The sequence below is a fragment of the Xiphias gladius genome, chromosome 8 (assembly GCF_016859285.1).
Source record: "Xiphias gladius isolate SHS-SW01 ecotype Sanya breed wild chromosome 8, ASM1685928v1, whole genome shotgun sequence".
Taxonomy (NCBI): domain Eukaryota; kingdom Metazoa; phylum Chordata; class Actinopteri; order Istiophoriformes; family Xiphiidae; genus Xiphias; species Xiphias gladius.
Genome location: NC_053407.1, coordinates 30,372,534 through 30,399,203, shown reverse-complemented (window position 1 = coordinate 30,399,203; position 26,670 = coordinate 30,372,534). Strand labels below are relative to the sequence as shown.

Genomic DNA, 26,670 nt, shown 5'->3' with positions numbered 1-26,670 from the left:
CAGAGCGGAGGGCTGTCCTCTGCGGGCAGCGGGGGAAAGTTTCCTATCACAGAAGTACGACGGAACATCCACAGAGGTTTTGGTGATAGTCAGTGCAGAACAGGGAGATTATTTATTAGAATTTAGAATAACCCAGTGAGAACCTAAGCTTTCAGCTTTCTGTTGTCGGCTTGGATTCACAGCAGTTACGCGAGCTCCAGCTGGGACCCAGAGTCATGACAAAAATGTGTCAAACCCAGTGTTGTCCTCAGCATTATCTCAGTTTGGCTGGAGCGGTCAGGTGGTTAAACCTCTGATCTATCCCATCCTGCTCCTGCTGCTCAGCGTCACTGTGTTTCACTACAGCTGCAACCACAGTTTAGCTGTTCTCGTTCACATACTTTCTGTCTCTACTTTCAGAGAACTGAATTTTTGAACTCTATTTCCTTCACTGCCAACTATCCTGACACAGTGATTAAATCTCTATTGTATGATGATCCAGTCACTTGAGAAAAATACAGCTTAATGACAAATATTGTACTGACATTAAAAATAGTGGTCAGGGAGATCTTCCCTTTAGTATACTAAAACACAAGACTTCCATTTTCAGATGTAGCCACTCTCGGCCTCTGGCTGTTTTGAATTTGGCCGCTCTTTTTTAAAATCTCTCATGAGTCTATTAAAGCTTATGTAAGAGCAAAATATGACACAGGAATATTGGAATTTGTGCAAGTAAATGTAGCCTTGAATTTAGTTTAATCAGTCGACCCCTTTGATCCGGGGCCCAGGCATCTCAACAACCGTTGGCTGGACGGTGATGAAATGCGGTTCAGATGTTCATCTTCCCCTCAGGATGAACTGGAATGACTCTGCTGAATCTCTGACTATTCCTCTAGCGCCACCATCAGGTCGACACTTTCATTTGTCCAATACTTTGGTTTTTGACCAGATATCCGTGGAACTAACGACGTTCCCATCAGCCGCAGCTGGACTCTGTGTTTACTGCTAATTAGCTAATGTCAGCATGCTAACAGGCTAACAAGTTAAACTGAGATGGCTAACATTACACCTGATGAACATCAGCATGTTAGCATTGTCATTGTGAGCGTTAACATGCTAGCATTAGCATTTAGCTCGAAGCACTGTTGTATCTCAGTATAGCCCAACCGGGCTGCTAGCACAGCTGGAGACTTTTAGTCTGGCTCTCTTTCCTTTTTAATCTTGAGTTTATCAACAATGTGAAAAAGATTGTGCACTTGACTTTAGGCTTTTCAGGAAGTGCAATCAAGAGCATGTGGTCACGGTAAACGATCCCATAACACGGGAAATCTGCATGATGTCATTTTTCTGGGTTGTGTAATGAATCCTTTTCTGCATCTGAGAGTGTTTGTTAAAAACTGTGGGTGAAAAAGTGAACATTTCAGTCTAAGGATCATCACCAGCACAACTTACAGATGTTGTAATTCTAGAAACTTAAATAGGCTATGATTCACAGAGCGACGGCCAATCAGGAGAAAGGCTGTGATCAGCGGAGGGTGTTTCCCATGAATCCATCAGCTGCTCGGGTGTGGTCACCAAGGACAAGAGATAAACTAGACACTGCGTGTACCGACAGAGAAAAGCAACAGCCAGAGTGGCTGGCTCACATTAATACCCCAGACAGATGACAGTGAGACATTACAAAAAAGAGAACTGCTTATTAAGACCCATTTTTCATTAGTTTGTGATGGACCGTAACATTTTTCTGAATCTGAATCAGACAGAAGAAAACACCAGACTGAGAGCTAAACTACATTTTCTCACAAGTTACCATCTGGGTGTTTTATCTGAGGTCCAGCCGGTTCCCTCTGTTGGTGTCAGAAGGGCAAGGCCGTTACTGTGTGTTACGTCCTACATTACCTGAGCCTCAGGTGTGTGTGTGATATTCCAGGTTGCTGGTTGGAGCTCCCTTTGAATCCACAGGGAAGCAGCAGACTGGTGATGTGTACAGATGTCCGCTGGATACCAGAAACTCTGCAAACTGCAGCCGACTCAACCTGGGTGAGCAACAGGGGAGATACAGAGGGGTGACAAATGAGTGGAGGAACAGGATGACAGTGCCCCCATCCGTAGGATGTGAGGGGTCTGAAACTTTGATTTTTCATCTGAAGCATTAACACTTAAACTACAACGAATGCTGGAGGAAGATTGTTGACGTTACACCGTTCACAGAGATGAAGCTGTAGCAGCACACTTGAAACTGCACTCACGGATTAACTGTTTGTTTATTTTCAGGGAAACTTTCTCTGGACTACATGTCTGAGAGGAAAGACAAGATGAGGCTGGGAATGACGCTGACCTCCAACCCTAAGGACAACAGCTTTGTGGTGAGTCACATGACACACAGAGACTACCTCTATATCAGCTCAGCTCCATTTATAATGACTGACAGAAGGAAATCAATGTGTCCTCAGACCTGTGGACCACTCTGGTCTCATGAATGTGGAAGCTCCCTGTACAGCACAGGAATCTGCTCCAGAGTGGGACGAAACTTCAGACTGTCCCACACCATCGCACCTGCCCTGCAGAGTAATCCATCCATCCATCCATCCATCCATCCATCCATCCATCCATCCATCCATCCACCCATCAATTCATCAATCCACCCATTCATCCATTCGTACTCCTGTCTATCTATCTGTAGTATCTTACGGTCCATCCATCCATCCCTTCATCTGTCTGTCCATCAGTCCATCCATCATCCATCCGTCTATCCCTGTCCATCCATCCATTCATCCATTCCTTAATCCATCTGTTCATCAGTCCCAACATCATCCATCCATCTATCCCTGTCCATCCATCGTCCACCCGCCCTGTATCCATCTTGTTCTTTTTGTTATCTTGCAGGGTGTGAGACATTCATAGACATTGTGATTGTTCTGGATGGTTCTAACTCCATCTACCCCTGGTATGAGGTCCAGGACTTCCTCATCACCATCCTGCAAAAGTTCTACATTGGCCCAGGTCAGACGCAGGTCGGTTCATCACTAAGTTATAAAAAGATCACGTCCAGTGGGATTCAGTATTGCACTATCAAAAAAAAGAAAAGAAAAGAAAAAAACACTTCAAAATACATTTTCAGGACTGAGGGGCAGCTTTTCTCCTCCAGGTTTATATTGTATTCGTCTAAAATTCCTCAGGATGTTTTAATATCCCGAGGAATATATAATCTCGGTTTGTCAGGTAGCGTAGGTCAGTATTTTGGGCTGCTGTTGGCTTTTTATTAAATACCAGATGAAGTTCAAGTCTTTTGTATTTACATTTCCCTTTCCCTTTACTGCTGCTGACCCCTTGACCTCGTTAAATTCTGACCCCACATGTAAACTAAAAACTTTTGTTTCCCGTAATTCTGGCGCTTTGTTTGGGACAGACAGCTCTGTCTTTCTGTGAGACATCAGCAGGAATCCTTCCTGCACCTGATTGGAGGAAAACACCACTTGCTGAACTCATTTCGGTCTTTGCTTCTGATTGGACATAAATATAGGAAACTAATTCAAATGCAATTCAAACCAATGCATTTCTACTTGAAATAAATCTAGAAATTTTATAAGTAACAGTTGCTAAGAAAACAAAATAATGAGCATTGTTTGTATTTCTAATACCTGGTTTAAATAATCATGACATTAGGGGGTTTCCAGAGGCAGCGGGTCACGTCACCATGCAGCTAAACACTCACACCTATAGTTGACTGATTGGTCCAACACGTAAAACTGAGCTCATCCAGCAATAAAGGTGCTTTGAAGAAAACGTAATGTCAAATGAAATGTAATGGCTGTTTTGCATTAACATAAAGAGGAAACGATGTTAAATGAAGTCTGACAACATGACAACATTTGTCTTTGGCCAAAATATCGGATCTTACAGTAAAATATTTACTAGTGGTGACTACAGCGTTATTAAATGTTTTCATGGGTTGTTGAGATTCTCACAGTAACTGGTCAAATTCTGGAAAACATCGTGGTCTGGATTAACAGAATAAAACAGAATAAAACCCCCGATCTTTCTCTAACCTTAACCGTAGGTCTTTGGTTTTCCCAAACCACAGGCAGGGCTCTTGTATCACACACCACATTCACCCTGACCACCTCCCTGTGAGTCTGGTGGGGGTAGATAAATCTAACCCTTCATTCAATCGAAGAAACGTGGCTTGTGAACACAACCCAGGGAGTGACTGGCACCACACACAATTTAGTAATTTATGAACATAATTTCTAGCAGACCGGATTGGCGCATGAGATTGTGTAGTCTGGATTTGTGTGTCTAGATCTGTCCCAGCATGCAACTAGGAACTGGGAAACCTGCAAAAGTAGAGGAAGCAATGGTTGATGTTGCAGCAGTGGTGCGGTGATACCTCCAGGTGCAGGATTTCAGGTTTGGAATAGGCTGTGGTGTGTTTTGGCCGCAGGTCGGTGTGGTTCAGTACGGCTCCACGGTGGTCCATGAGTTCAGTCTGGGTGAGTACGAGACGGTGGAGGAGGTGGTGGAAGCTGCCCGGAGCATCAACCAGCGGGGCGGAGAGGAGACGAGGACGGCGCTGGGCATCAACGTGGCACGGTACGACACTGAATCCCCCCTCAGGAATAACACACCCGACACGGTAACCTGCCCTCACACAGTCTGTTATTTTTCTTTGCTATGCAGGTCGGAGGCGTTCCTGCGCGGTGGCCGGCCCGGCGCTCAAAAGGTGATGATCGTGATCACAGACGGTGAATCTCATGACAGTCCTCAGCTGGTGCAGGCCGTCGGCGACAGCGAGAGAGACAACATCACCATGTACGCCATCGCTGTGAGTCCCCGCATCCTTACCTTCAACCCTGAATCGCTGACGTATCCTGACTTTCTGTCTGGTCCCGGTTCAACTTTCTTGGACTCTAAAATTTACATCCTCATCTCTCAGTCTTCCTTCCTTCCATCCATCCTCTCTTGCACTTACTGAGAAAACTTTCTGTTGAAAAAGTTAGTTGTTAGTTGTTCTCTGGACTTGAAAAACACGTACCCTCTCTCCTGAGAGATCTTCCTCTGCGTCTCCCCCAGGTTCTGGGTTATTACAACCGTCGGGGAATCAACCCTGAAGCGTTTCTGAAAGAAATCAAGTTCATTGCCAGTGACCCGGATGAGAAACACTTCTTCAATGTGACGGACGAGGCGGCGCTGAAGGACATCGTGGATGCTCTCGGAGAGAGGATTTTCACTCTGGAAGGTCTGTCGACTTTAAGCATGTTGAAACCATACTCTCCCCTTTTTTTCTGAAATAAACTCACACCGAAAGCCTTTAGAAAATTCTGGCTTGACTTTTTGTGGCTAAAATCTTACAGAATAAACTGTTACTTCAGCATTCAGCAGAAGCAGGCATGGGTCTGGATCTGCGTCTCCGAATCTTGAACATTAAGTCCAATGTACCAAATCCGGAGAAAAAACACATTGCCCTTTAGTTTGGCTTGCTAATAGGGCTTTGACTTTCGTCGCTACACTCTTGGTAGTAAAAAGAACATGCAGGTACTTTAAACTGTAAAGTATGTACAGAAATTCAGTTTAACCAGTTAGGAACAAGAAAGTTGTGGCGGAGATTTTATAGACATTGCTACAATAGTTGTATGAAAGATATACAGCACTTATAGAGTACTTATGCAGTACTTATACAGTCCTAGTACAGTTCTAGTATAGTAATACTAAAAACTCATATATCCCGGATCTAAAGTGGGCGGTTGATTCTCAGTGGGGTCAGTAGTACTAATGACAATTTCGCATTAAAGGATGTCATTAAATTGAACGCTAATACCAAAACGATCCCACTGAACTGTGACAGCATGAAGCTGGCGGTGGGAGGCTCATCTCATGCTCTGCCGTGTGTCTGGTTTACAGGAACCAGCAGTCAGGGTCGGGGGTTCGGTCTGCAGATGGCTCAGGCTGGTTTCTCCTCGCATTTAGTCAAAGTGAGTAACTCACAGTTACATCCACATTCATATAAGGTGTTCTGGTGGATAAGCATAAAACCACTCAAAAAGAGATTTTGAATGTTGACGTCAGTAAAGTGGTCTGTGATGGTGTGTATCAACTAAAAAAGTTACATGAGCTCAACTTTCTAAATCAGAAAATGCAAATTGGAGTCTGAAGTTTCAATTGGTCATTTCCTTGGTCATTATCATACTGTCGCCAGAACTTCATCTAGACCAAATGGGGAGTTAGCTCTGCTGAAAGGGGTTTGGATTAGTTAATTAGATCTGCCGTCCTGGATAAGGGATGAGTACAATTTTTCTCAATTTACTCCTGGAAAACATCCCGATTTACACTTTTATTTGTAAAAATTAGGGACGTGGCAGGTTTAAGTTTCTAGTCATGCTGACGGAGGATTTTCCAGTTGTTCTCCAGTAAAGCAAATCACAGTCCAATCAAATCAACAGAAGACGGGACGCAGTTTTGTATTTTATGGATTCTTTTTCGAACAGAAACTCAGTACACAAAAGATCAAATTCTCAAATATCGTCATTGGTATCCTCCTCAGACATCCAGTATCGGTCTGGTTCTGGGCCCGACAGGTGTCTAAAACTGCAGAAGGAGAAGCTTCTAGAAATATTTCTGTTGTTTCTCGTCCAGGGAAAATCACATTTGAATCAATTCCAACGCCAGGGAGTGAAGCTGGTGTCGTGGAAACTTTGTATGTTTAACACAGAGCAGATGTTTTTCCAAATCGTAAAGCTGCCAACAAAACACACTCTCACACACACACACACACACATTATCACATGCACCAACACACGGTAGAGCAGATTTAAACACTTACACTCTTATCCATTAACAATAATGCAAACGCAGACGAAGATGCAAAGAGTTTCCTGCTCCTCAGTTTCGGGATGAAAAGGTAAAAATGTGAAATCAGGTCACAGTCACACTGATGTGGAAAACAGACGACACAGTGTCTGACCTCCTCCGGCAGGATTACAAAAGCAGCCTTTTGACATTTAACAGTGGATCTGCAGATCCAGAGTCAGTCCATGTGCAGCTCAGATCCTGCAGGCGGGATGCTTTGTGTTGCTGCCATCGCCGAGGATTTGGTCATTCACTGTGGTCCTCAACTCGCTGGCCTGTTGAGACTATGATTCAACGATTTAATAACTTTCATTTCTGGACTTTTACGACCGCCAGAGTTCATCTGAGTGTGTCACTGACTGCACACATGTGTTGAGTGATGGTTCCAATTAGTTTCAGGACGACACTGAAGCTGCTGATAGCTGGTCCGAGTTCAGTATCCCTAAATTGATTATATTCAAAATTACAAACAAGTTTTTCATTGTTTCCTCCCTCCCTCCCTCTGTGGTCGTGAGCTCCGAGCAGAGACAAGAGATCTGCGGAATGAAAGGGACCCATGAACTCCGCCAAGTCCCAGAGAGACTTTAAGAGAAAGAGAAGGAATTAAATGTGATGACATCGATTTGGACAAAAAAACTCAAAAAAAAACAAAACAAATGACAAACTGTGGCTTTAACACCAATGACCGTTCCCCTCTCTGAGCCCTAAGTGGAGCAGAATTACAATGCTTTCGCGCCTAAGCTGTTTAGTTTGGTTCATTTAGGCTGGCGTGAAAGCTGTCGACTGAACTCTGGAGCGGACTTGACAACTGGGCTGAAACCACCTGAAAGGATCAGAGAAGATCATTAAACACACTGGGTTCAGCGAACTGCTCCGTGACCTGCTGTCCGTTCTTCCATGGGTCCATATAACGCTGATGATGCTGTCTAATGAATGAGTTACTTGTCGGTCAATTTGACTTTATATTTTCTCTTGGTACATTTGTAATAAGTCAGTGTGAACATGTGTAGTTGACGTGAAGTTACATTTTCCATTTCTCCTTCTTATGCTGTAACCCCCCCCCAATTAAAAGCTATAAATCCATGATGACTGTCAAAGACTGCAGATATCTTATGAGTTTCCTCTGGTAAATACTAAAGAAAATACAGTACTTTTCAGCTCAGCTCTCAGATGGTAAAAACTACTCGGGAACTTTGCTGTTATTTAAGCTGGATAATGGGAAAACCATTTCCATTTGACCTGGTAACATAAAGTGCAGAGGGACATATGAGCACCAAAACAACCCTGCTGAAATTACATTTTGCAGAAGTGCACACCAGTGACTCGACTGATGGACTCAACAACAACAACAATAAATGCTGAGACGAGATAGCCTGCTCCTGCTGTTGCGTTTTTCCTCAGACGTTATGCCTAAAGTACAATGATCAATAAAAAAAGAAATACCGTGATCTCCATATAAATCCATGTGTTTCCTTCAGGATGGTGTTCTGCTCGGCGCGGTGGGCGCCTACGACTGGAATGGCGCCGTGCTGAAAGAAACTAAACATGGAAAAGTTGTGCCTCCAAAATCCTCCTATAAGAATGAGTTTCCAGAGGAGCTGAAGAACCACGGAGCCTATCTGGGTAAAATTACAGAGCCTGTACTTCACTTTCCTCTATTCTTATATTTGTATCTGGTAACTTTTTGACTTCAGTGATTGATTTCGTTGACAGTTAAAGCATTTAATAAACTGTAACAAGTGCAATGGAGAAGTAGTAGCGTTTCTCTAGCTTTACACTGAAGCGCTTTAAATTGATGTAGGTTGCAATGGTCATTACACAGCACCTGACAATACATCAGCGCTGGACAGACCAAATAACAGATGGGTGATGATCAGCTTTTCCGTGAGCGGCAAGCACCACAGGAAAGACCACACGGTCATTAAAATCAAAAAGGTCGATCCACTTGAGAGCATGAATGTGGTCAAAAAGTATCAGTGGTAACGTAAGAGATTTGATTTTGATGTTCTGGTCTACGAGTAGGAACTGTGGCCTGATGGTGGTGATACAGGAAAGGTCTAGTACCCATCAAAATGATTTTGGTTCATCCTTCGCAGACCATGAATATCCTTAACAGCTGTGAAGGTAGTGACAGGCTGAAGTACGGGTGTGTGACTCCCATTGGTCTATTTCTCTCTCCTTTCTGGTGTCAGGTTACTCGGTGGGTTCGCTCGTTTCGTCTCGCGGCTCTCAGCTCTATGTCGCTGGGGCTCCGAGGTTCAACCACACCGGCAAGGTCATCATCTTCACCCTGAAGAACACCGGAAACCTGACCATCCTGCGGGCACTGCTGGGAGAGCAGGTCACACACACACACACACACACACACACACACACACACACACACACACACACACACACACACACACACACACACACACACACCTATAAACATGTAGATAATATTCCTCTGTAAATATCCACATGTGTGGGACACATGGTTTCCTCCATGATGATCCCAGCTGTTCCCCTGGCAATGAGCTCTCACTGAAAGCAGGACCATCAATCATCACCAATATCTGGTTTACATAAACAGAGAGAAAGATAGATAGGGATCAAAAATATCAATATTAAGTCGCTTTCATTTTAGGTCAACCATTGGTAATACGAACACTTTTCTGAACTGTGGTTGGGTACTCTAGGAGGCTGGTATCTTAGTGTTAGCAGGAGCATATAAACACCTGCACATGTTGTTTTATATGTAAGCCCACAGCCTGTCAGAGTACACCAGTGTCTTATTTCTCAGTATCAATGTGTGCATACACTCCTGAAAGCCTACAATCTTGTCACATTTTATCACGTGGATAGGCACATCCCAAGTATGATAGCTTGACGTCTTCTTCTACGGTCCACCGGGTGTGTACTACGGTTGTTGAATGATGCAAAGTTGCGCAACATGGCTCTGCCCTTGGGTCCATTTTACACAAATGGGAACCATTGAGGGGCGCATTCGGTTACTACAACAAAACCAATGCACACGGACAAGAAACTGTATCCATGTAAATGTGGTCGAGACCACTCGCAACACTACCACTGTAGTATGGTCTGCTTGTAGTCCGAATGAAATCCATTCTCACACGGGATGAAAAGTCATATGCACGTGTCACGATAACAGTTGTATTTGCTGGTAATGCCAGGGAGATACAGTGGCTCGGAGGATAGTTTGTAAGCCCAGTCTCATGCCGCACAACCAAGAGGGCTGCTCATCAGTCACACTTTGCAGACTGTAAGGACGGTCACATTTTGCATTGTCCCAATTTTCACTGCGTACAGTATGTCACAGGGGGCACCAATCTCGTCTCTTGGCAACAGCCACACTTTGCTGAGGACTATGCAAATGGGCTGGAACAAGCGTTAAAAGGTCAAACGGAGCGAAGTGGGGTCTGGCTCAGACCCAAAACAAACTGCTTGACTAAACAGTTTTTCGGTACCATTTTCTTTTCTCTCGTTGTTTTGTGTTCTCTCACAGATCGGGTCGTATTTTGGCAGTGAGTTGTTATCGATGGACGTAGATGAAGACGGACAGACTGACGTTCTCCTGGTGGCAGCACCCATGTACTACAGTCAGGGCTGGGAGAGAGGGAGAGTTTACATCTACTCTGTCACACCGCAGGTACATACACACTGTCAAACCACACGTACTGTCGCAAGGTTAAGCCTCACAGTCTGTTTTAGCTGTGCGGAGCCTCCGAAGTCCAAGTGCCAGTCAAAGTCACAAGAACGTTGATGCATTTGTGAAAGAAGCACAGACATTTTTTTTTTCTAGCTGGGACCAGAAGTTTTTACAAAACAGCAACACACCACAACAAAACACTACCTACGTACCTGATCATGTCAGAAGGAGGAGAAAGAGAATACTAAACTACACCTCCTCCCTCCAGACATCATTTGTCCTGCAGGGGGTGCTGGAGATGTCTGACTGCTCTCAGAACTCCCGTCTGGGTTCAGCATTGGCCCAGATACCGGACATGAATGGAGACGGATTCAGGGAGCTTGTGGTCGGAGCCCCGCTTGAGGACGACCACCAGGGGGCGGTCTACATCTTTTACGGTCAGGACAAAACCATCCAACACCAGTACAGACAGGTAACAGATGATAAACCATGTGCAGCCAAATTAAATGGATTTTAGCAGGAAACATAAATAATTACTGTCCGTGTGTGTCTTTCCAGCGTCTCTCCGCAGCTGGTTTTTCTGCGGGTCTGCAGTATTTCGGACAAAGTCTCCACGGTGTTCTGGACGTCAACGCAGATGGGCTAGTCGACCTCGCAGTGGGAGCGCTGGGAGCTGCCGTCATCATCTGGTCAGACCATCACACACAACCACACAACTAGTCATGCTAGTCGCTCGGCTTGGCTAGGGATGGTAATGTCAGTCTGAAATATGTCAACAACTGTTGGATGAATTTTGGACGGACATTCATGTTCCCCAGAGGATTCATTATACTGACTTTACCTCTAGTGCCACCATTAGGATGACCTTTTTGGTTTTCATTGAAATATCAGATCTGCATCTATTGGACGGGATGCTGTAAAAAGATGTTCATGTTCCCCTCAGGATGAACTGTAGTAACTCTGGTGTTCCTCTGAGTTTTCCTCTAGCGCCATCATCGGGTCAACATTTTATTTTGTCCAATACTTTGGTTTATGACCTTATACCTGCAGAACTAGTGACATTCCCGTCAGCCTCAGCAGTACTTTGTGTTTACTGCGACTTAGCAAAAGTTAGCGTGCTAACACGCTAAAATAAGATGGTGAACATGATAAACATTACACCTGCTAAACATCAGCATGCTAGCATTGTCATTGTGAGCCCTGTACCCACACACACATTCTATAATGACTCCATACTCCCTCCCTCCAGGTCTCGTAGTGTGGTGCGGATTCAAGCCAAACTGACCTTTGAACCCGAGAAGGTCAACATCTTTAACAAGGACTGTCGGCGAGGAGGGAAGGAGGTCACCTGCATGTTCGTGACAGTCTGTCTGAGTCTGGACTCCAGGACAAACACCAGGACGAAGACCAGGACAGATGTTGGTAGGTGGAAGGCACATGTTGACATGCCACTTTTTCCATTGATTTGAGATTTTATTAGAACAGTAACTGCACATTCAACCAATTCAAGCAGTGACGAGATCAACAGCAAGCTTGTGAGACATCTGCAACCCAGGCTGACTTCAGGCATAGTTTCTCAAGCAGGTCGGTATCCGGCCTAAAATAAATATAACTGTTAAATGTCCCTTTTAAATATTACTTTAATAAATAAGACTGACAGCAAGTCAGGACTCGCCAATTATCCGTCCAACAATTATGGAAACTATAAAGAGTAAAATATGTAAGAGATAATTTGTAACATTCGCCAGTTTGTCATGTTGTGAGTTCTCGTATCATTTTGCCAGTTGGCTAAGATTTGAGGAAAGTTTGTGAACTTGCTTTTTGTCATCATGCTTTCATGTTTAAAGCAGCTATAATAGATTTCTTTTATGAATGATTATGTGTAATGTGAAAAAGGTTGCTTGTGGCGATGAACCCATTTAGTCTACCTTGTGGGGACCTGCTTTTTGTCCCCAGATGGGACCAGAGGCGCCACGATTTGACTGTGAGAACAAATGTTGATTTCTACAGTGTGTCAGAAACACACGTTTGTACTTTAAACTTGTGACGAACTTTGAAGTCGGTATAATGATTATTTTTATTAGAATGTATGAAATAACCACATGAAAACAATCTGACAGTGTGATAGGGAGTTTAAGCTTGTTGTTTTTCTGTTCGGACCACAGCTTTACTGCTCAGGTTCAGTCTCACCGCTTTCATAGCGCCGATTTTTGGCCGCAGCAGGCAGATGTTTTCAGAGAAACAGCTGTAAAAAGTCACTGTCCACTACCTGCTCAGCAGCAACCAGCTGACAGACCCAGTCAGAGACCAGATGCTGAACACAGTGGAGCATTTAGCAGCTGAAGAGCCAGTTGTTTCCCTCAGGAGCTGGTGGAGACCAAAACCAGAGCTAAAAGAGAGGGAATCCTGGACTTCAGGTGACATGAACACAAGATCCAGATGAAGGATCATGTTGTGCTTTCTCTGCAGGATGTTTGAATAAACAGCTGTTTTCTAACAAGTTTGCCATATGCTTTACATTTTAGTCTTTGTGTTTACAGTTTCTGCTGCTTGGTCAGAGGAGCCAAAATTTTTAGTAGTTTTTGTTTCATAAAATGGTCAAATCAGAGAATATATGATCCATGTCTTGGTATTTTTTGGTGGCTGTGAAGTTCACTCTGCCTTACTCAATAAATACAAGTGAAGAATGGACTGCATTTACACAGCACTTATATCCTGACTGCTTTACAACTTTTCCTCTCATTCTCCCACTGCACACACACACACACACACACACACACACACACAGACATGGATGGCAGCAGGCTACCATGCAGGTTGCTGGTCTGTTAACCAGGAGCAATTTGGAGATCGATGTCTTGCTCAAAGACACTTTGATACGCATAAATATGGAACCAGCAACCCTGATTAGTGGGCGATACACTCTACCTGCCCCAGCGCTTGTTATTACAGGTGACCTGGTAAATATCCATTCAAAGAACAGGGAACATGGTGTCAATAAAGGCTGAGTAGCTCCTTGTTGGCCCTTAGTGAGTTAATCCAGTTATGTTCATGCCACATGATATTTGATGTTTTAGGAGAGTAATGACTCCTTCGTGGCCCTTATTGGTCAATGCACTTCCTTCAGTTATCCTCACATGGATCCACACCCGTACATTTTTCCCTGCAAACATCAAAACGGACACCTTCCTTGTTTCTTGGAGATGCTGGTAAACAGTTAAATTTTGACGAGGAAAATATTGCGCAAACCTATCATGGATTATTACATCAGTAAACAAATGTCAAAGCAGTTCGACAGGGTAACAATACTGAACTCCAATTTGGACTCAAACCTAATTTGTGTTTGAGTGAGTGTGTTTACTTTTTTTTGTAACATTTTTATCATGAGAATGTGTTGGAACCGATTTCACTTGGCCAGTCATGATGTGACTGGGCTCTAACATTTCCTCCTAAACCTAGCAACAACTGTTAATGTGCCTTTGAGTGAAGCATTTAACCCCAATCTGCTACTGAGCAGTTTGGGGTTGTACCAGGCAGCCTCCAGTGTGAATTTGTAGCAGTGAATGTTTAACCTCGTCTGGATAAATGAAGGGAATATTTTAACTTCCAGCTGTGTGGACATTTGGGACGAGAGCATCAGAATCACCCAGATGTTTGGTGCTTTTTGACTGTTTGTACGTTGAAAGTCTTGTCATGGTCTATTCCTCACCACAGAGGTTCCCCACAACGTTTTGTGAAGCCGCACTGTTGTCGTGCCTTCGTTTAATTCGCTGCAGATGTGCCGGGCCGGCTGCATGGAAACCTCGCTAACACGCTAATACCAGCCAGCCACCATTAAACTGTATCAATCCTCCTCCCTCCATCACTTTATACCTTCCTCTCTTCTTTGTCTCCATCACCTCGTCATCGTCCCCACAGTCATCTGGACTCGATTAGACAAAAACATTAAGAAACCCGCACATACAGAGGCAAAGATGCATGCATGCACACACGCAAACAAGCCACATGGCATCAAACAAACGCGCTTCATTGTTTCAGACGGAGGACAGGAGCCACGGTTGATGAAATCTAAACCATTGTTTCAAGATTCACTCAGGTTTTGCTTCCAGTTCCTTTGTTAAAGTGCAGACGTGGCGCTTCGAATATGAACTGGGCTGGACTGAAGCAGCCTGCCTCAGCTCTCTGTGCACTCATAAATCAAAACCCAACTTCAGTTTGGAAACAGATGAGAATGAGCTCTGCAGTTGCACTCAGCAACAGCATCCAACAACTAATAAGGAGGCACTCTATCATAATAACAAAGACGAAGACAAAGGATACTTTTGCAGAATATTTGGTCCTGTACGTGCATCTTATTTGCTAAATTGACTCAAACAGCTGAGTTTACTGATATGCCACATATTGATTCTGATAATCATCATCAGACAAAACACAATAACTGCACTGCCACATCTACACGCAGATGTTGACAGCTGTTCTACGTGACAGTGATGCACACAAAAACACATACGCACACAAAAGTGGTCCTGTTATCATGGAAACGTGAGCAGCCCGAACTGTGTGGCACCTCGCTGACTGCGGGAATCCCGGGGAGAGTTTGTTATAGCAGACTTAGTGGCAAAAAGCAAACTGCAGATCCGGTTTTTTTAAGTCAGAGACACTTACATCAAGGAATTGGTCATTTATAGCAAATAATCTTACACTTGGATTTGGTGGAAAGGCTCTGCTGTTTGAAGGAGCTCCCAAAATATCTGAGCAGCAACAAAGATTTTGCTGAGAGAACTAATTCCCCCCCAACAAACACACATGAACATTAGTCTGAGTCAAGGAAAAAATTAAAAAAAATCCAATTTACCGACTTTTCTTCAAAAAGCACCTGGAGACAAATCTAGCGACTCTTTGGACAAACCTTAGCTGCCCCCCATAGAAGAGAGTCGTCAGTATTGTTGCCCCGTGAGCGCGAGGTCGGCCTTTCCCTCCGCAGGCAACACCTCTCCATGCGACTCATTCAGTTGACCGCATGTCATCTGGCACAGACGTGGCTCTGACTGATAACTCTCCAAGTAAATACAGCCGTCGTCTTTAACTCGTGTCTCTGGTGATTCTGTCAGACGACGTCTTGGTTACGAAACCAGGATTTCAGCAGCAGAGCAGCAGCTTGGAAACGTTTTGGAAGTGACTGCTGGTTAACATGTCGTCTTAATGGGCCGCGGTTCAGTCACTATTTCATACTTGTCGTCTGACAACAGAAACAGACAAACATGTAAATGACAACAGCTTTATCGGGAGTTCAGCTGGATTAAATTACTGTGTATGTGAACAGAGACATTAGGAGAGAAGCAAACAGAAGAAGGCCTGGAACCGGCCGACAGTAGGCTGGGTGCAAATATGACGCGATGAGATCAGGAATATGCTAATTGGCGTTTTACGTCATCTAGAGTCACTTTTTGAGCAGGTTTTAGCTACTTTCCATTGAAAGTAGTTGTTTACAGTGGTTTTCATCTACATCCTCAATTTCGCACATTGGTCCAGCCATTTATTAAGTTTTGACCTAGTCTTGTTAAGGCTTGGCTGAGTTAATGAAGAGAAAATTCAGTAAATCTAATGCAAACAGATAATTGTTTTTGGAATGAGCCGTGACTAGTCAAGTTTCCTTCCAAACTTAGTGGAAATTTTAACCAAATATCCAGAAAATGTGCAAAATTTCCATCCGCTCCTGCTGTGTGAATATGAGTTGACTGGTTGATGGAGGTAAACAGCTGGTGGAGCCGATTCTCCAGTGGCTGCCGTTAAACCACCACAGAAGAAGGGGACACGGCGAGATGAGGTCACTAAAAGAGCTGATCAGTCAGAGCTCAGACGACGGAAAACCACGTGGAGAACGTGACGGAATCTGACGTTTATGTCGGTTCCATGTGTTGATGTGAGGAAGGTTCCAGTCTCCTCACGGCTCCTCACAGACCCGATGGTCCCCTCTCTTCACTGGAGGCGACTAGTGACATTTCACAGTCACATGATTCATTTATTCATGAAGTCTGTTTCGCTTTGCTTCATATCCACACAACAGCTTTTATACCTCAGACAAGTGTTTCAAATTTCTCTCACAGTTCCAACATTTCCGCTCGTGCTTCTGCTTCCATGCAGTAGACCAGGCAGTATGTCCTGCTGCCAGTTCCCAGCAGGACATACTGCCTCCGCTTAATGAGACTGATCATGTAGTAAAGAATAAGAGGAACAAGGGACAACTCAATTTCTATCCCCATGGCACCTAATAAACCTCTGCAGGATCAACTCCATTCATTAAAATAACATAGATGCAAACTTGGAAGCAGAGAAAAAGACAGTGTCTTAATGTTACTGGTGCTGGCTTACGTTGTCTTGTTAAGTCCTCTTGAGTACATTCATATAACATTAGTTGATTGAAACATTTACTGATTCCTGTTTTATTTTGCCAACTTTTCAGATATACTCGTTAATAACTTGAGCAACATTTGGAAAATATAACAAGTGCAGTTTGCACTAATGAGCACACGAGGTGACATCACATCCTTTGATATCACCTGGAAGACCTGTAAAGTCTGGTCTTTATGTATTCACACTCTCATTGTGCAGTATATGGGTTGGCTAGACTGGATTATGTTGCCTCTTTTAAGCCCGCATTCCCCCCTTCCTGCTCCCTCTCTTCCTCCTCCTCTTCCTCTCTCAGCCGTTTGGTACAGCCTGGTGTTGGATGAGAGACGTTTTCCCCCACGAGCCGTTCTGGATGAACCAGACCGACAGCAGCCGCGGAGTCTGCTTCTGCGGAGCGGAGGTCAGAGCTGCCAACGCCTCGGCTTCTCTGTCCAGGTCAGAATGATCTCGCAGTAAAACACGCAAATCCTAATGTGCAGTGACCAAAACATCGAGTGACTTCTACTCAGTGTGAATCCCTGGACACACCAACATCACTCACACTGTGGCTGACCATTTTCTCTGAACAGGAGACAACAGATTACGGACGTCCCATTGCGGTTTTCTTGGAAATGGGGACACAGAACCCAGACGAGGGGCCGGTGTTGGACCCCGACTGGCCGAACATCCTGAGGGCAGAGGTGAGAGTTTGACCTGCTGTTTGCATCCAGGTCTTGTCACATGTGTCCCTCGGTGTTTGTCACAGGATTTGTGTTTGTGTTGGGGTCGAGATGCAGCGACCGGGCAGCCATGATTTTGCTTATATTTTTAAACAAACAACTTTGCTTAAAAATGCCAACGTCGTTAGCAGGTTTGTGGTTTCAGTTTTGGTGTTTCTCGCAGAATTTTCTACTTGGCAGAGAAAAAAGGCATCTGAAAAACAGACAACAAATTCTAGTTTTTGGTATAGAAAGATCAGTTTTTAGCCACGGACATGTTGTAGCTCTAGAGATGGCAACGTCATTCGCTCGGTCCACCATTTTCGTCCAGACTGAAATGTCTCAACAACAGCTGGATGGCTTTCCATTAAAGTTGGTGCCCAGAGGATGAGTCCCTCTGACTTTGGTGACCCCCCTGACTTTTCTTCTTGTGCCACCATGAGGTGGACATCTGTGGTTTTTAGTGAAATAACTTGACAACTGTCGGATGGACTGTGATGAAATGTGGTTCGCACATTCGTGTTCCCCTCAGGATGAACTGGAATAATGAAAACGACTTTTCATCCAGTGCCATCATCAGGTCTGCCTCACCGAGTTGCTGGCGCAGCTGTTGTCGTGTGAACCATGATCTTGATCTTAAGCTCTGAATGAATGTGCGGTCATAGTAAAGTCTTTCTGTTGCCGCATCAAAGAGAAATGTAATGACCCTCGTTTCTTGCTGTAGCTTCCCTTCTGGAACGGCTGTGAGCAGGAGGACACCTGCGTTCCCGACCTCATCCTCCACAGTCAAACTGACCTCATGGATGTTCAGTGAGTAACACCTGCTCTTCATAAACACACGCAGTGCACGTCATTATCAAATACTGACAAACTCAGATAATAGTTTCTGCGTTTCACCTCAAGGCACTTCTGCAGCTCGAGGGACCGAGCGGCCTGGTCAATCTGCAGCCACCAGGGGGTGTCGGTGGGGTCCGCGTTCGTAGTGGAGACTGGGTGCAGGAGGATGGTGGTGTACGCTCGACTGGAGAACCAGGGAGAGAACGCGTACGGAGCCGCCATCCACATCTCTACCTCCTCCAACTTGCTCTTCTCCAGCCTCATAGTCAAGGTGTTGTGCTCCACTTTCTTAAATCTGAAATACTCTGACATTTACTCTTTAACGGTAAACACACAACAGCGATCCGGCCTACATCTAGCTTGGGTGGAGGTGGCACATGGGCCTAACATTGGTCCACCGCTGCTGCCTCACTCCCAACAAGGTCACCTCAGCTCGAACATGCTCTCTAATGAATGCAACTGGCGGTCTTTGTGGGTGGGAAGCCAGTGAGGGATCGTATTCTTTTTGCTGCACCGGAGGACGCTGAAAGGTGAAAAGAAATAAATGGTTGTCTACGTCTTCAGCTGGCAGTGACGGGGACTGTAGTACCTTCAGATTTGTTATAAAATGCATCTCGTTCTGATTTTTTCTAGGTCAATTTAAGTTCTACATATATGTATGTAAACCATCGTAAATCTGGAATGCAATTATTCAAAGGAAAGCAATCTTTATTTTCAAATAGTCCAGGTTACTTGAAGCCATTAAAAGACCTTGAGGCCGATACATTAAAGTGTCAAAGGTTGTACTCAAGATAGAGATTCTCAGTGTTACTAGGTCAGAGTTTGTGGTGACTCCATGACTCAGCACGTTTCTCTCCCTCCCCACAGGACCAATCAGATATTCAGATTGAGTGCTACTCTGAGGACAGCCTGGCCAGTCAGAGGTTCTGTAACATCAGCGCTCCATTCATGAAGTCCTTGTCCCAGGTAGGTGGCGGTATCTATACCCCTCTGCTGATCACCCGAATACCACTAGACCACAACCGGTCATGTACCTGTACCACAGTTACCAACCATTAATACTGCTTATACTGTTGACACACCACTACCATCTACCTTATTTCCTCTTTCATTGATCCAACACAAAGAATAATAATAATAATTCACCGTGTGTTTTGCTTGATAGGAGCATTTTCTTTCCGATTTGCAATATGTCAACAGGTCCAAACATCATGACTGATTCAACTTTCAAGTTCACAAAGACGTCAGCATGTGTTTTAAAAACGTAAACCACTTAAACACAAACTACATTTGTTGTTCTTGACTTCACAAGTTGTGAATTGAACTGAAATGTCATTGCAGACAGCTAAATAAAACAGCTGTTATTAGACCATCATACAGCTGTTATGCAGTCAGACTAATGATAGTGATTAAAGAGAGCAGGAATATGTTTCCACTGACGGCCATTGACTAAAATCCTTCATTAGCCCAATGACCGTCCCCGTAAACATGTTCGCGGCCATGCCCTTCACTGTGAGGCCCCCCCGAGGGCCCGCTTCACAGATGCCTCTCTGAATAAAGTCCAGTTTATTGGTCCAGACTGTGGTGCGGATTATTGTCGGCTTCCCCTTAACAAAGTGAGACGTAGCCGGAGGGAAACAAGAGGCACGGCTTCGGTCTGCTCGCAGAGACCATCAGAGACTGTGGAGGATCTGTAAAACCACAAAAACACCCACTCTCACATGGCGAGAGCCAGGTGATGAGGGACCAGAACAGTTCTGATGGTTCTGTCTGTCGAAACATTTTGAATATTATGAACCGATGAACCGATCAAGGCTTGGATATTACTTTTACTGTTCTGATTTGAAAGTCTTTAAATATTTCTGTCCTCGTGCTGTGAAGTGATTCCATCAGAGTTTCCTCTTCCTGCCAGGTATCCTTCCGTCTGGAGTTTGAGTTCAGCCGCTCCGTCTTCCTGGATCACCTGCGGGTCGTCATGGCAGCCACCAGGTGAGACGGCTGATCCCAGGCCGACATTTGTTGTTGATTCGTGTGAAGAAACAGTTTCCGTTCGGACCAAACACAAACAAACGTGTTGTACGGATTCACTTCCTCAAGCCTCAGGGGCTGGATGTTAAGTCAGCACAGTGTTCTCACCGGTGTGTATGCTTGTGTGTTAACCAGCGAGGGCGAAGAGGGATATCCGGACGACAACGTCGACGACATCGTCCTCCCTCTGAGATACCAAACCGACCTCCTCTTCACCAGGTGAGGGACACTGATGTCGCTGCACGAGAGCACAGATCACATCAATGTCATTCTGTTGTGTCCTATTATGTCCATATATAATATATATACGTTAGGAAATATCTAAACTCGGCCGAAAATCTATTTAGTTTTGCTGAATACAACAATGATTTATCAGCGGGGTTAAAGTAAACGAGTATCTGATCAATCGGATATATTGGTTAAAGGGCTGTATAAAGCTGAACCTTAAATTATAGATGAAAAATCATCAGTTTAAATTTTTTTCAGCTGGTCACAGTTTAAAACGTATCGAAGATTTCACGAAGCTGCCCTTTAAAGGTGCTCAGAGTCGTGGGGACGACGAGGTGTATTTCATCACGCATGTTTTCTCCTCCGTTCTCCCGGCAGAGACCCCAACCCTCCTCGCTTTGAAATCAAAGCGGACTCCTCCTCTTCCTCCCCTTCAGCCCGGGACCAGCCAGACGGCAGCTCGCCCACCTTCAACCTCACTTATTACGTGAGTTACGGAAACAGAGTCGCTTTGCCCACCGAGTGCAGGGCAGTTCCAGGAAGTGCAGTCTCGCTGACGGACTGGACGAACAGTGTGTAGTCCTGTAGTCCGGCAGAGGGCAGCAGACCTCTACGTACAGACAGCAGCCTAGAAATATCACATCTTCATCTGTTAATTGGGAAAAATCCACCTGAAACAAACAGCAGCTGATTGATTTTCGGTGTGTTTGTGTCCTGATGGCTCAAAAGGTGTTTGTGTCTGTCCAGTAGTGTCACTGATAAAATGAGTACTTCAGTCCCAGGGTCCTGGTTTGGGTCGTGCCCACCGGCACACTGCGGCGTTGAACAGGACAGAGCCACTATTAATGTTGTTGATAGCACCTGTGCTTCTCCTGCTGTGGGAAAGGTCTGCGCTCCCTGCGCTACGATAATAACAATAATACCACGTACTGATCACATTCATCCTCCAAAAACCCTTTAATTGTTATGAAACCTTGACGTGATGCCATTTTCAGCTCTCTCTCTCTCTGAGACCAGGAAGTTGTTAATACGTCGTCCATTCCATCCGGCACTTCAACACTTTGGCGTTGTCAAAAATAATCCCGGGAAGTGTAGGAAATCCCTGACTGAGGTAGAGGTAGACGGAGAGGCGACAGCGGGTCCACACTTTGTAACAGTTCAGCCGCAGGACTGTGTCAGACATCGGCGAGGGTTCAACACGAGACACGTTTTTCTCACTGGGCGTTTTCCTCTGCTCGCAGATCCAGAACCTGGGCATCTTCTCGGTGCATGATGTCCTGTTCCGAGCCGACGTCTGGGCTGTGACCAGCCGGGGCAACCAGCTGGTGGACATCACGGACTACAGCATCGAACAGGTGACGCACCAGATGTTTCAGTAAACCTTCATGATAACTGTGGCGAATTCAGAAAAATAAGATATAAAGCAGAAAAGTGGATGTTCCGAGCTACGGCAACGAAAGGCAGGATGAGTTAACTGTATAAATTTACACAGACTTTTTGTCCTCCTCTTCCTCTCAGCAGGTAGCGGGGTCCCACTGCAGGCTGCCCCAACCCAGATCAACCAATCAGGTTACAGCGGAGGACCTGTCTCGACTGCCACAGCTGGTAAGACTGACGGCGTTTCACACAGAGTTAGTGTCGGGAGGCCCAAGAAACGTCCAGGACTCAGCCTCTGTTGTTTTTATTCTGTGTGTGTGTGTGTGTGTGTGTGTGTGTGTGTGTGTGTGTGTGTGTGTGCACGCGCAGAACCACAGTAACAGTGTGAGCATTGCGGTCCAGTGCAGACTGAACCTGCCGGCCTCCAGAGAGGTGAAGCTGACGCTCAGAGGAAGACTCCGGCTCCCCGCTCTGCTCGCTGTGAGTTCTGAATGTGAATCTAAATGTCGCTCGGGAAACATCAGCTGCTTTCTTCTAGTTGTGAATGTTAAAACACATCTGGGGAAGTCAAGGTTCCTCGAAAGATGCTCCACCAACCCTTGATACTGTACATTTTGTAGTCTTGCATGTCTATCGCCGGCTGTTTCAGGTGAGCTTCAGGTCCCTGGAGTTGCTGACTGCCGCCTCCATCCAGCTGGACGCATCCAGTCCCATGTTCCTCCAGGAGGACAGACCTGTCAGACGGGTAAAACTCTCACTCACACACTTTTCTTTATGAACTTTACAAAACATTTCTCACGGTTCTATCAATCTCAAAAAGACAGCGGTGTGACCATCGTGATGCTCCAGTCCCACTGTTGTTTAACGGGGGCTGATCACCTCCGCTCAGCCAGGACGGGACCATAAACGCCCCGAAAAGGCCGACAACACCCAACATGTCTCCGGGGCGGACGTTTAGAGAAACACACACACACACACACACACCTGCTGCAGCCAAACCACTGGAACTAACTGATTATAATCAGATGTGTGATTCTGGCTCACCAGGTAAGCAGGTAACACACTGCCCCGCCACTGTCGAGGAGACATATGAGCTGGACTTTTCTCACTCGACCGAACTATTAACCAGCACGGGGCGGGAACGCACAGGCTGCACTGGGCACGGACCTCTGCTGCCAACTGCTGTCAGAAACCGTTATTACATTAACTGTCACGGCTGTGCACCGGGATTTTTCCAAACCATCCGTGAGGGCTGTGCCGGGGTGGACCAAATAACAGAGACACCTCACAGCACGATACCGTTCCCCAGCCTGTTCCTGCAGCAGAACTTCTGAAACTCTGGTGCAGAACTTGATTTTACTGGCTGGTTTTTCCTTCTGATGTGGTTTATTTTATGTTCCACGTTTTTGCCTCTAACTTTGTGGAGTCTGTATTTGGCTTTTTCCTTTTAAACTCATGCTCGTGTTTCATTTTGCGTGCAGCACGTTAATAGTGTCTCTTTAAATCCTTCAGTAAATCACTTGTCCTTAATTCTTCTGGTTTCAATGACTTTAAAATAACAACTGCTGCAGTAGGAGCTTGGGATCATGCTTCTTAACTGATGTATTGACCTCCCTGCATCTTGCGTTGTCTGGAGATAATTGCGGTCACCGTTTCCTGTGCCATATGTTACGTCCGTGTCGCCGTTGTGATGGCGGCACCGCGTGCTGAGCGCTTTCTTCCGCGCCGGTCCCGCGGCCGTTGAAGAGGACTGAAGTACTGGGCTGCCCGACACTGGTACCGCGTTCCTGTCGTCTGGTCCAATCCTTGTGTGTGTGTGACAGTGATACGGTGATGAGTGACCTACGGCTTCGTGGCGTTTTAACCACTAACACAAACCTCCTGCGGACTGAGGCTTCATGATGTGATGTCTAATGTGAATCAAGGTCATAAGGCTTATTTACCTGAACCACTGAACCGGATTTCCACCTCATCGGCATGTTTCAAACTCAGAGCCGTGAGGATAATGAAATATGGATGAGTTCTTATTGATGTATTTATTGACTTGTGTTGTAACCGCAGATAATCCTGGAGCTGAGGAAGGAGGAGGAGTACACCATCCCCGTCTGGATTATACTGGGAAGCTCACTGGGAGGCCTGCTGCTACTGGCCCTACTGGTCCTGGCCCTGTGGAAGGTACACACACATCATCATCATCATCATCATATCAAAATTATGACCACAGATATGTTTATCTGTGAACTAACAACTAAAACTCATGGTTAAGAACGGGCCTGGTTGAGTCCACGCAGGCTGCAGCTCTGTCAGTTTGTCTTCTTGGTGTTAAAATAGGAAAGAAATGACCTTTGGATCCAGGCTGTCTGATAAATCCTAAGCTGCTCCTTCGTCCGTTGCGTTTGATGCCGTGCCGTCAGTCATCCAGTCAGCGAAGTCTGTGTGTTCTCTTCTCAGCTCGGCTTCTTCAACCGACGGCGGAGACAGGGAGAGGAGGAGCAGCCCGTGGCCAACGGGAAGGCAGCAGAGGAGCTATAAAGTGTGGGCGACGCTGACGCCGCGTTCGGTCGATCCTCGCCAACTCGTCAAGTCACAAAATCCTGTTGTTCGTGAGCCGGTTGAACCTGTTAAAGGCATCTACACGGAGAAAATGGGAGTCACATCACACCGTTAACCCGGCACTTGGATGATAAAATCAGAAACTGAGTTGACGAGGATCACCTGAATGCATCACGAGCCTCCACCTGTCACTCAGGGACCCTGATGCCCCCCCCCCCAGCTAATCGCTCAACCAGTTAAAGCCATCGATAAGTAATCAGCAAATCAGCCGCGCCCCTAAACACATGACCCACGTCAGCCGAACAAAACACGCCCTCGGCCCGTGTTTACTGTAAAACCTGTTCAGGAACCAGCTTCGGCTCCGGTCGGTGAGTCGGCTAAACAAGCCAACTGCTCACCGGCCACGGCCTCCAGAGTTACTGAATGATCCGGAAGTTTCATCACCCCAGCGTGTCTCTGCTCTCTCTGTCATACTGCGGCACTTGGGTTTTCCCGCGTAACATCTGTAAATCCCTTTAACATGAAGTACGGTGGCCCTGAAGCACGAAACACAAAAGCAGAAACACTGAGGAAAATTAGCCCCAATTCCACAAAATCCCTCAAATCCTACAACAACGCACAAGTTAAAACACAAACATCCAGAGAAATAATGTTCCTGAATGTTTGTGCTTCGACAGCGCAACACCCCATCGGGGAGTGTCTTTAGGAAGGAAGGGGTCAGTGCCGAGGAGCACTGAAGCCGTTCTGGATCCTCGTGGTGGCCAAACACCTCATTGAACACACACCTTTACAGTTTTGACTTCGGTGTGTCCCCCGTTTGTCTTTCAGCATCTAGAGAATCTGAAGGAGGCTCGAGTGGCCACTGAGAAGTGGTTCTGAGGAGCCTGTACGCGGTGTGTTCAGGTGCTGCTACGATGGTGTGAGTTCGCTGCAAGTCACACTTAATGAAATGGGTCACGATCAGACTGTCTGATGAATGCGTAGCAGAAGGTTGAGAAGCGGTGGCAGGTCATCGGCTCTAACATCTTTAGAAATCTGAGCTGATGTTTTGAAAGTGCAGCCACGCAGGTTCTCCTCTTCGCCCACAAAAGCTTCTTGTTCAACTCGCCTCCATCGTTTTGGTTTGTGTGCGCGTTTGTTTTATTCCCTAAACTTTATCCAATGACGGCGCTTACAAAAAGGTGGTGCTGGCCAGTGCGTTCCGTGTCATTTCACCCCCTGTTCTCATTATTTTGGTTTGACCCAACTGTTCTGTTACTGTCTGGAGTCGCGGGTCGTAGCAGCAGCCGCAGCCTCTCTTCGGTCTCCGGAGATCCGGATCACAAGCCGTCAGTGGATCGGTCTCACGGCGAGGCCTAGAACCACCACCGTTGATTAGTAATCAAAGCTTCCGAACTCACACGGTGTACAGGGGCCTTATGACAGTGCTGTCCGCTTTCATTAAAGCTCAGTGACGGTTTAATTCAGAGCCTTAACACTGACTGAAACGACTGGCTAGTCTGGGAAAACCTGCCCAGCCCCACGTGTGATTTGATGCCTACTGATGACAGTCACGCGGTTGTGACATTACGCGGAGCAGAGCGGCCTGAGGCCTCGGATCTCAACGACGAAGCCGGCGAGCAAAGCTGATGGGAGCTGAAGTTCGTCAGATAGCACATTTTATTCACAGTGTTACGGTGGCGAACGCGCTGCGTCAGGATGGAACCCGTTCAAAACCAGCCGACTGATAGTCCGCTGGTTTTGAATCAGACAAAATAATAAGGAAAAAGCAGACAACACAAGACTACCTAAGATGGCTGATTTGATTTTTTCCTCTTTTTTATACTAATGGAAAGTGTAAATGCATCTTACGAACACATATTGTATATGATTTCCGAATCTATAGCTGATGCACTTTTGTTGTATAAAGTCAAACTTGAACTCTTTGTAAATATACACGTGTTTGATTGATGACGGCGATAAGGATGGTGGCGTCACTGTCCGATATGAAGTGTCTGGACCGCAGCTTTGCCTGTGGATGTGCTCGTTTCACACAAGTTTGATCTGTTCAGTACGTGTCTT

The 26,670-nt window shown here is 45.7% G+C and overlaps 1 protein-coding gene across 1 annotated transcript in view; it reads left to right on the top strand.

Annotated features, from left to right (window-relative positions):
- The window catches only part of itga11b (integrin, alpha 11b), a 41,585-nt gene extending 14,915 nt beyond the window's left edge, over nt 1-26,670 (top strand). Inside the window, exons 3-30 of the mRNA XM_040133219.1 lie at nt 1,910-2,019; nt 2,254-2,345; nt 2,433-2,547; nt 2,866-2,993; nt 4,424-4,572; nt 4,660-4,804; nt 5,053-5,218; nt 5,881-5,951; nt 8,304-8,448; nt 9,018-9,166; nt 10,334-10,477; nt 10,746-10,949; nt 11,036-11,166; nt 11,727-11,899; nt 17,184-17,323; nt 17,458-17,568; nt 18,311-18,396; nt 18,490-18,694; nt 19,291-19,389; nt 20,336-20,412; nt 20,587-20,670; nt 21,058-21,166; nt 21,921-22,034; nt 22,201-22,284; nt 22,426-22,536; nt 22,706-22,801; nt 24,118-24,231; nt 24,508-26,670. Coding sequence (XP_039989153.1) covers nt 1,910-2,019; nt 2,254-2,345; nt 2,433-2,547; nt 2,866-2,993; nt 4,424-4,572; nt 4,660-4,804; nt 5,053-5,218; nt 5,881-5,951; nt 8,304-8,448; nt 9,018-9,166; nt 10,334-10,477; nt 10,746-10,949; nt 11,036-11,166; nt 11,727-11,899; nt 17,184-17,323; nt 17,458-17,568; nt 18,311-18,396; nt 18,490-18,694; nt 19,291-19,389; nt 20,336-20,412; nt 20,587-20,670; nt 21,058-21,166; nt 21,921-22,034; nt 22,201-22,284; nt 22,426-22,536; nt 22,706-22,801; nt 24,118-24,231; nt 24,508-24,588 — 3,433 coding nt within the window. The 3' untranslated portion in view covers nt 24,589-26,670. The remainder of the gene's footprint in view (nt 1-1,909; nt 2,020-2,253; nt 2,346-2,432; nt 2,548-2,865; nt 2,994-4,423; nt 4,573-4,659; nt 4,805-5,052; nt 5,219-5,880; nt 5,952-8,303; nt 8,449-9,017; nt 9,167-10,333; nt 10,478-10,745; nt 10,950-11,035; nt 11,167-11,726; nt 11,900-17,183; nt 17,324-17,457; nt 17,569-18,310; nt 18,397-18,489; nt 18,695-19,290; nt 19,390-20,335; nt 20,413-20,586; nt 20,671-21,057; nt 21,167-21,920; nt 22,035-22,200; nt 22,285-22,425; nt 22,537-22,705; nt 22,802-24,117; nt 24,232-24,507) is intronic.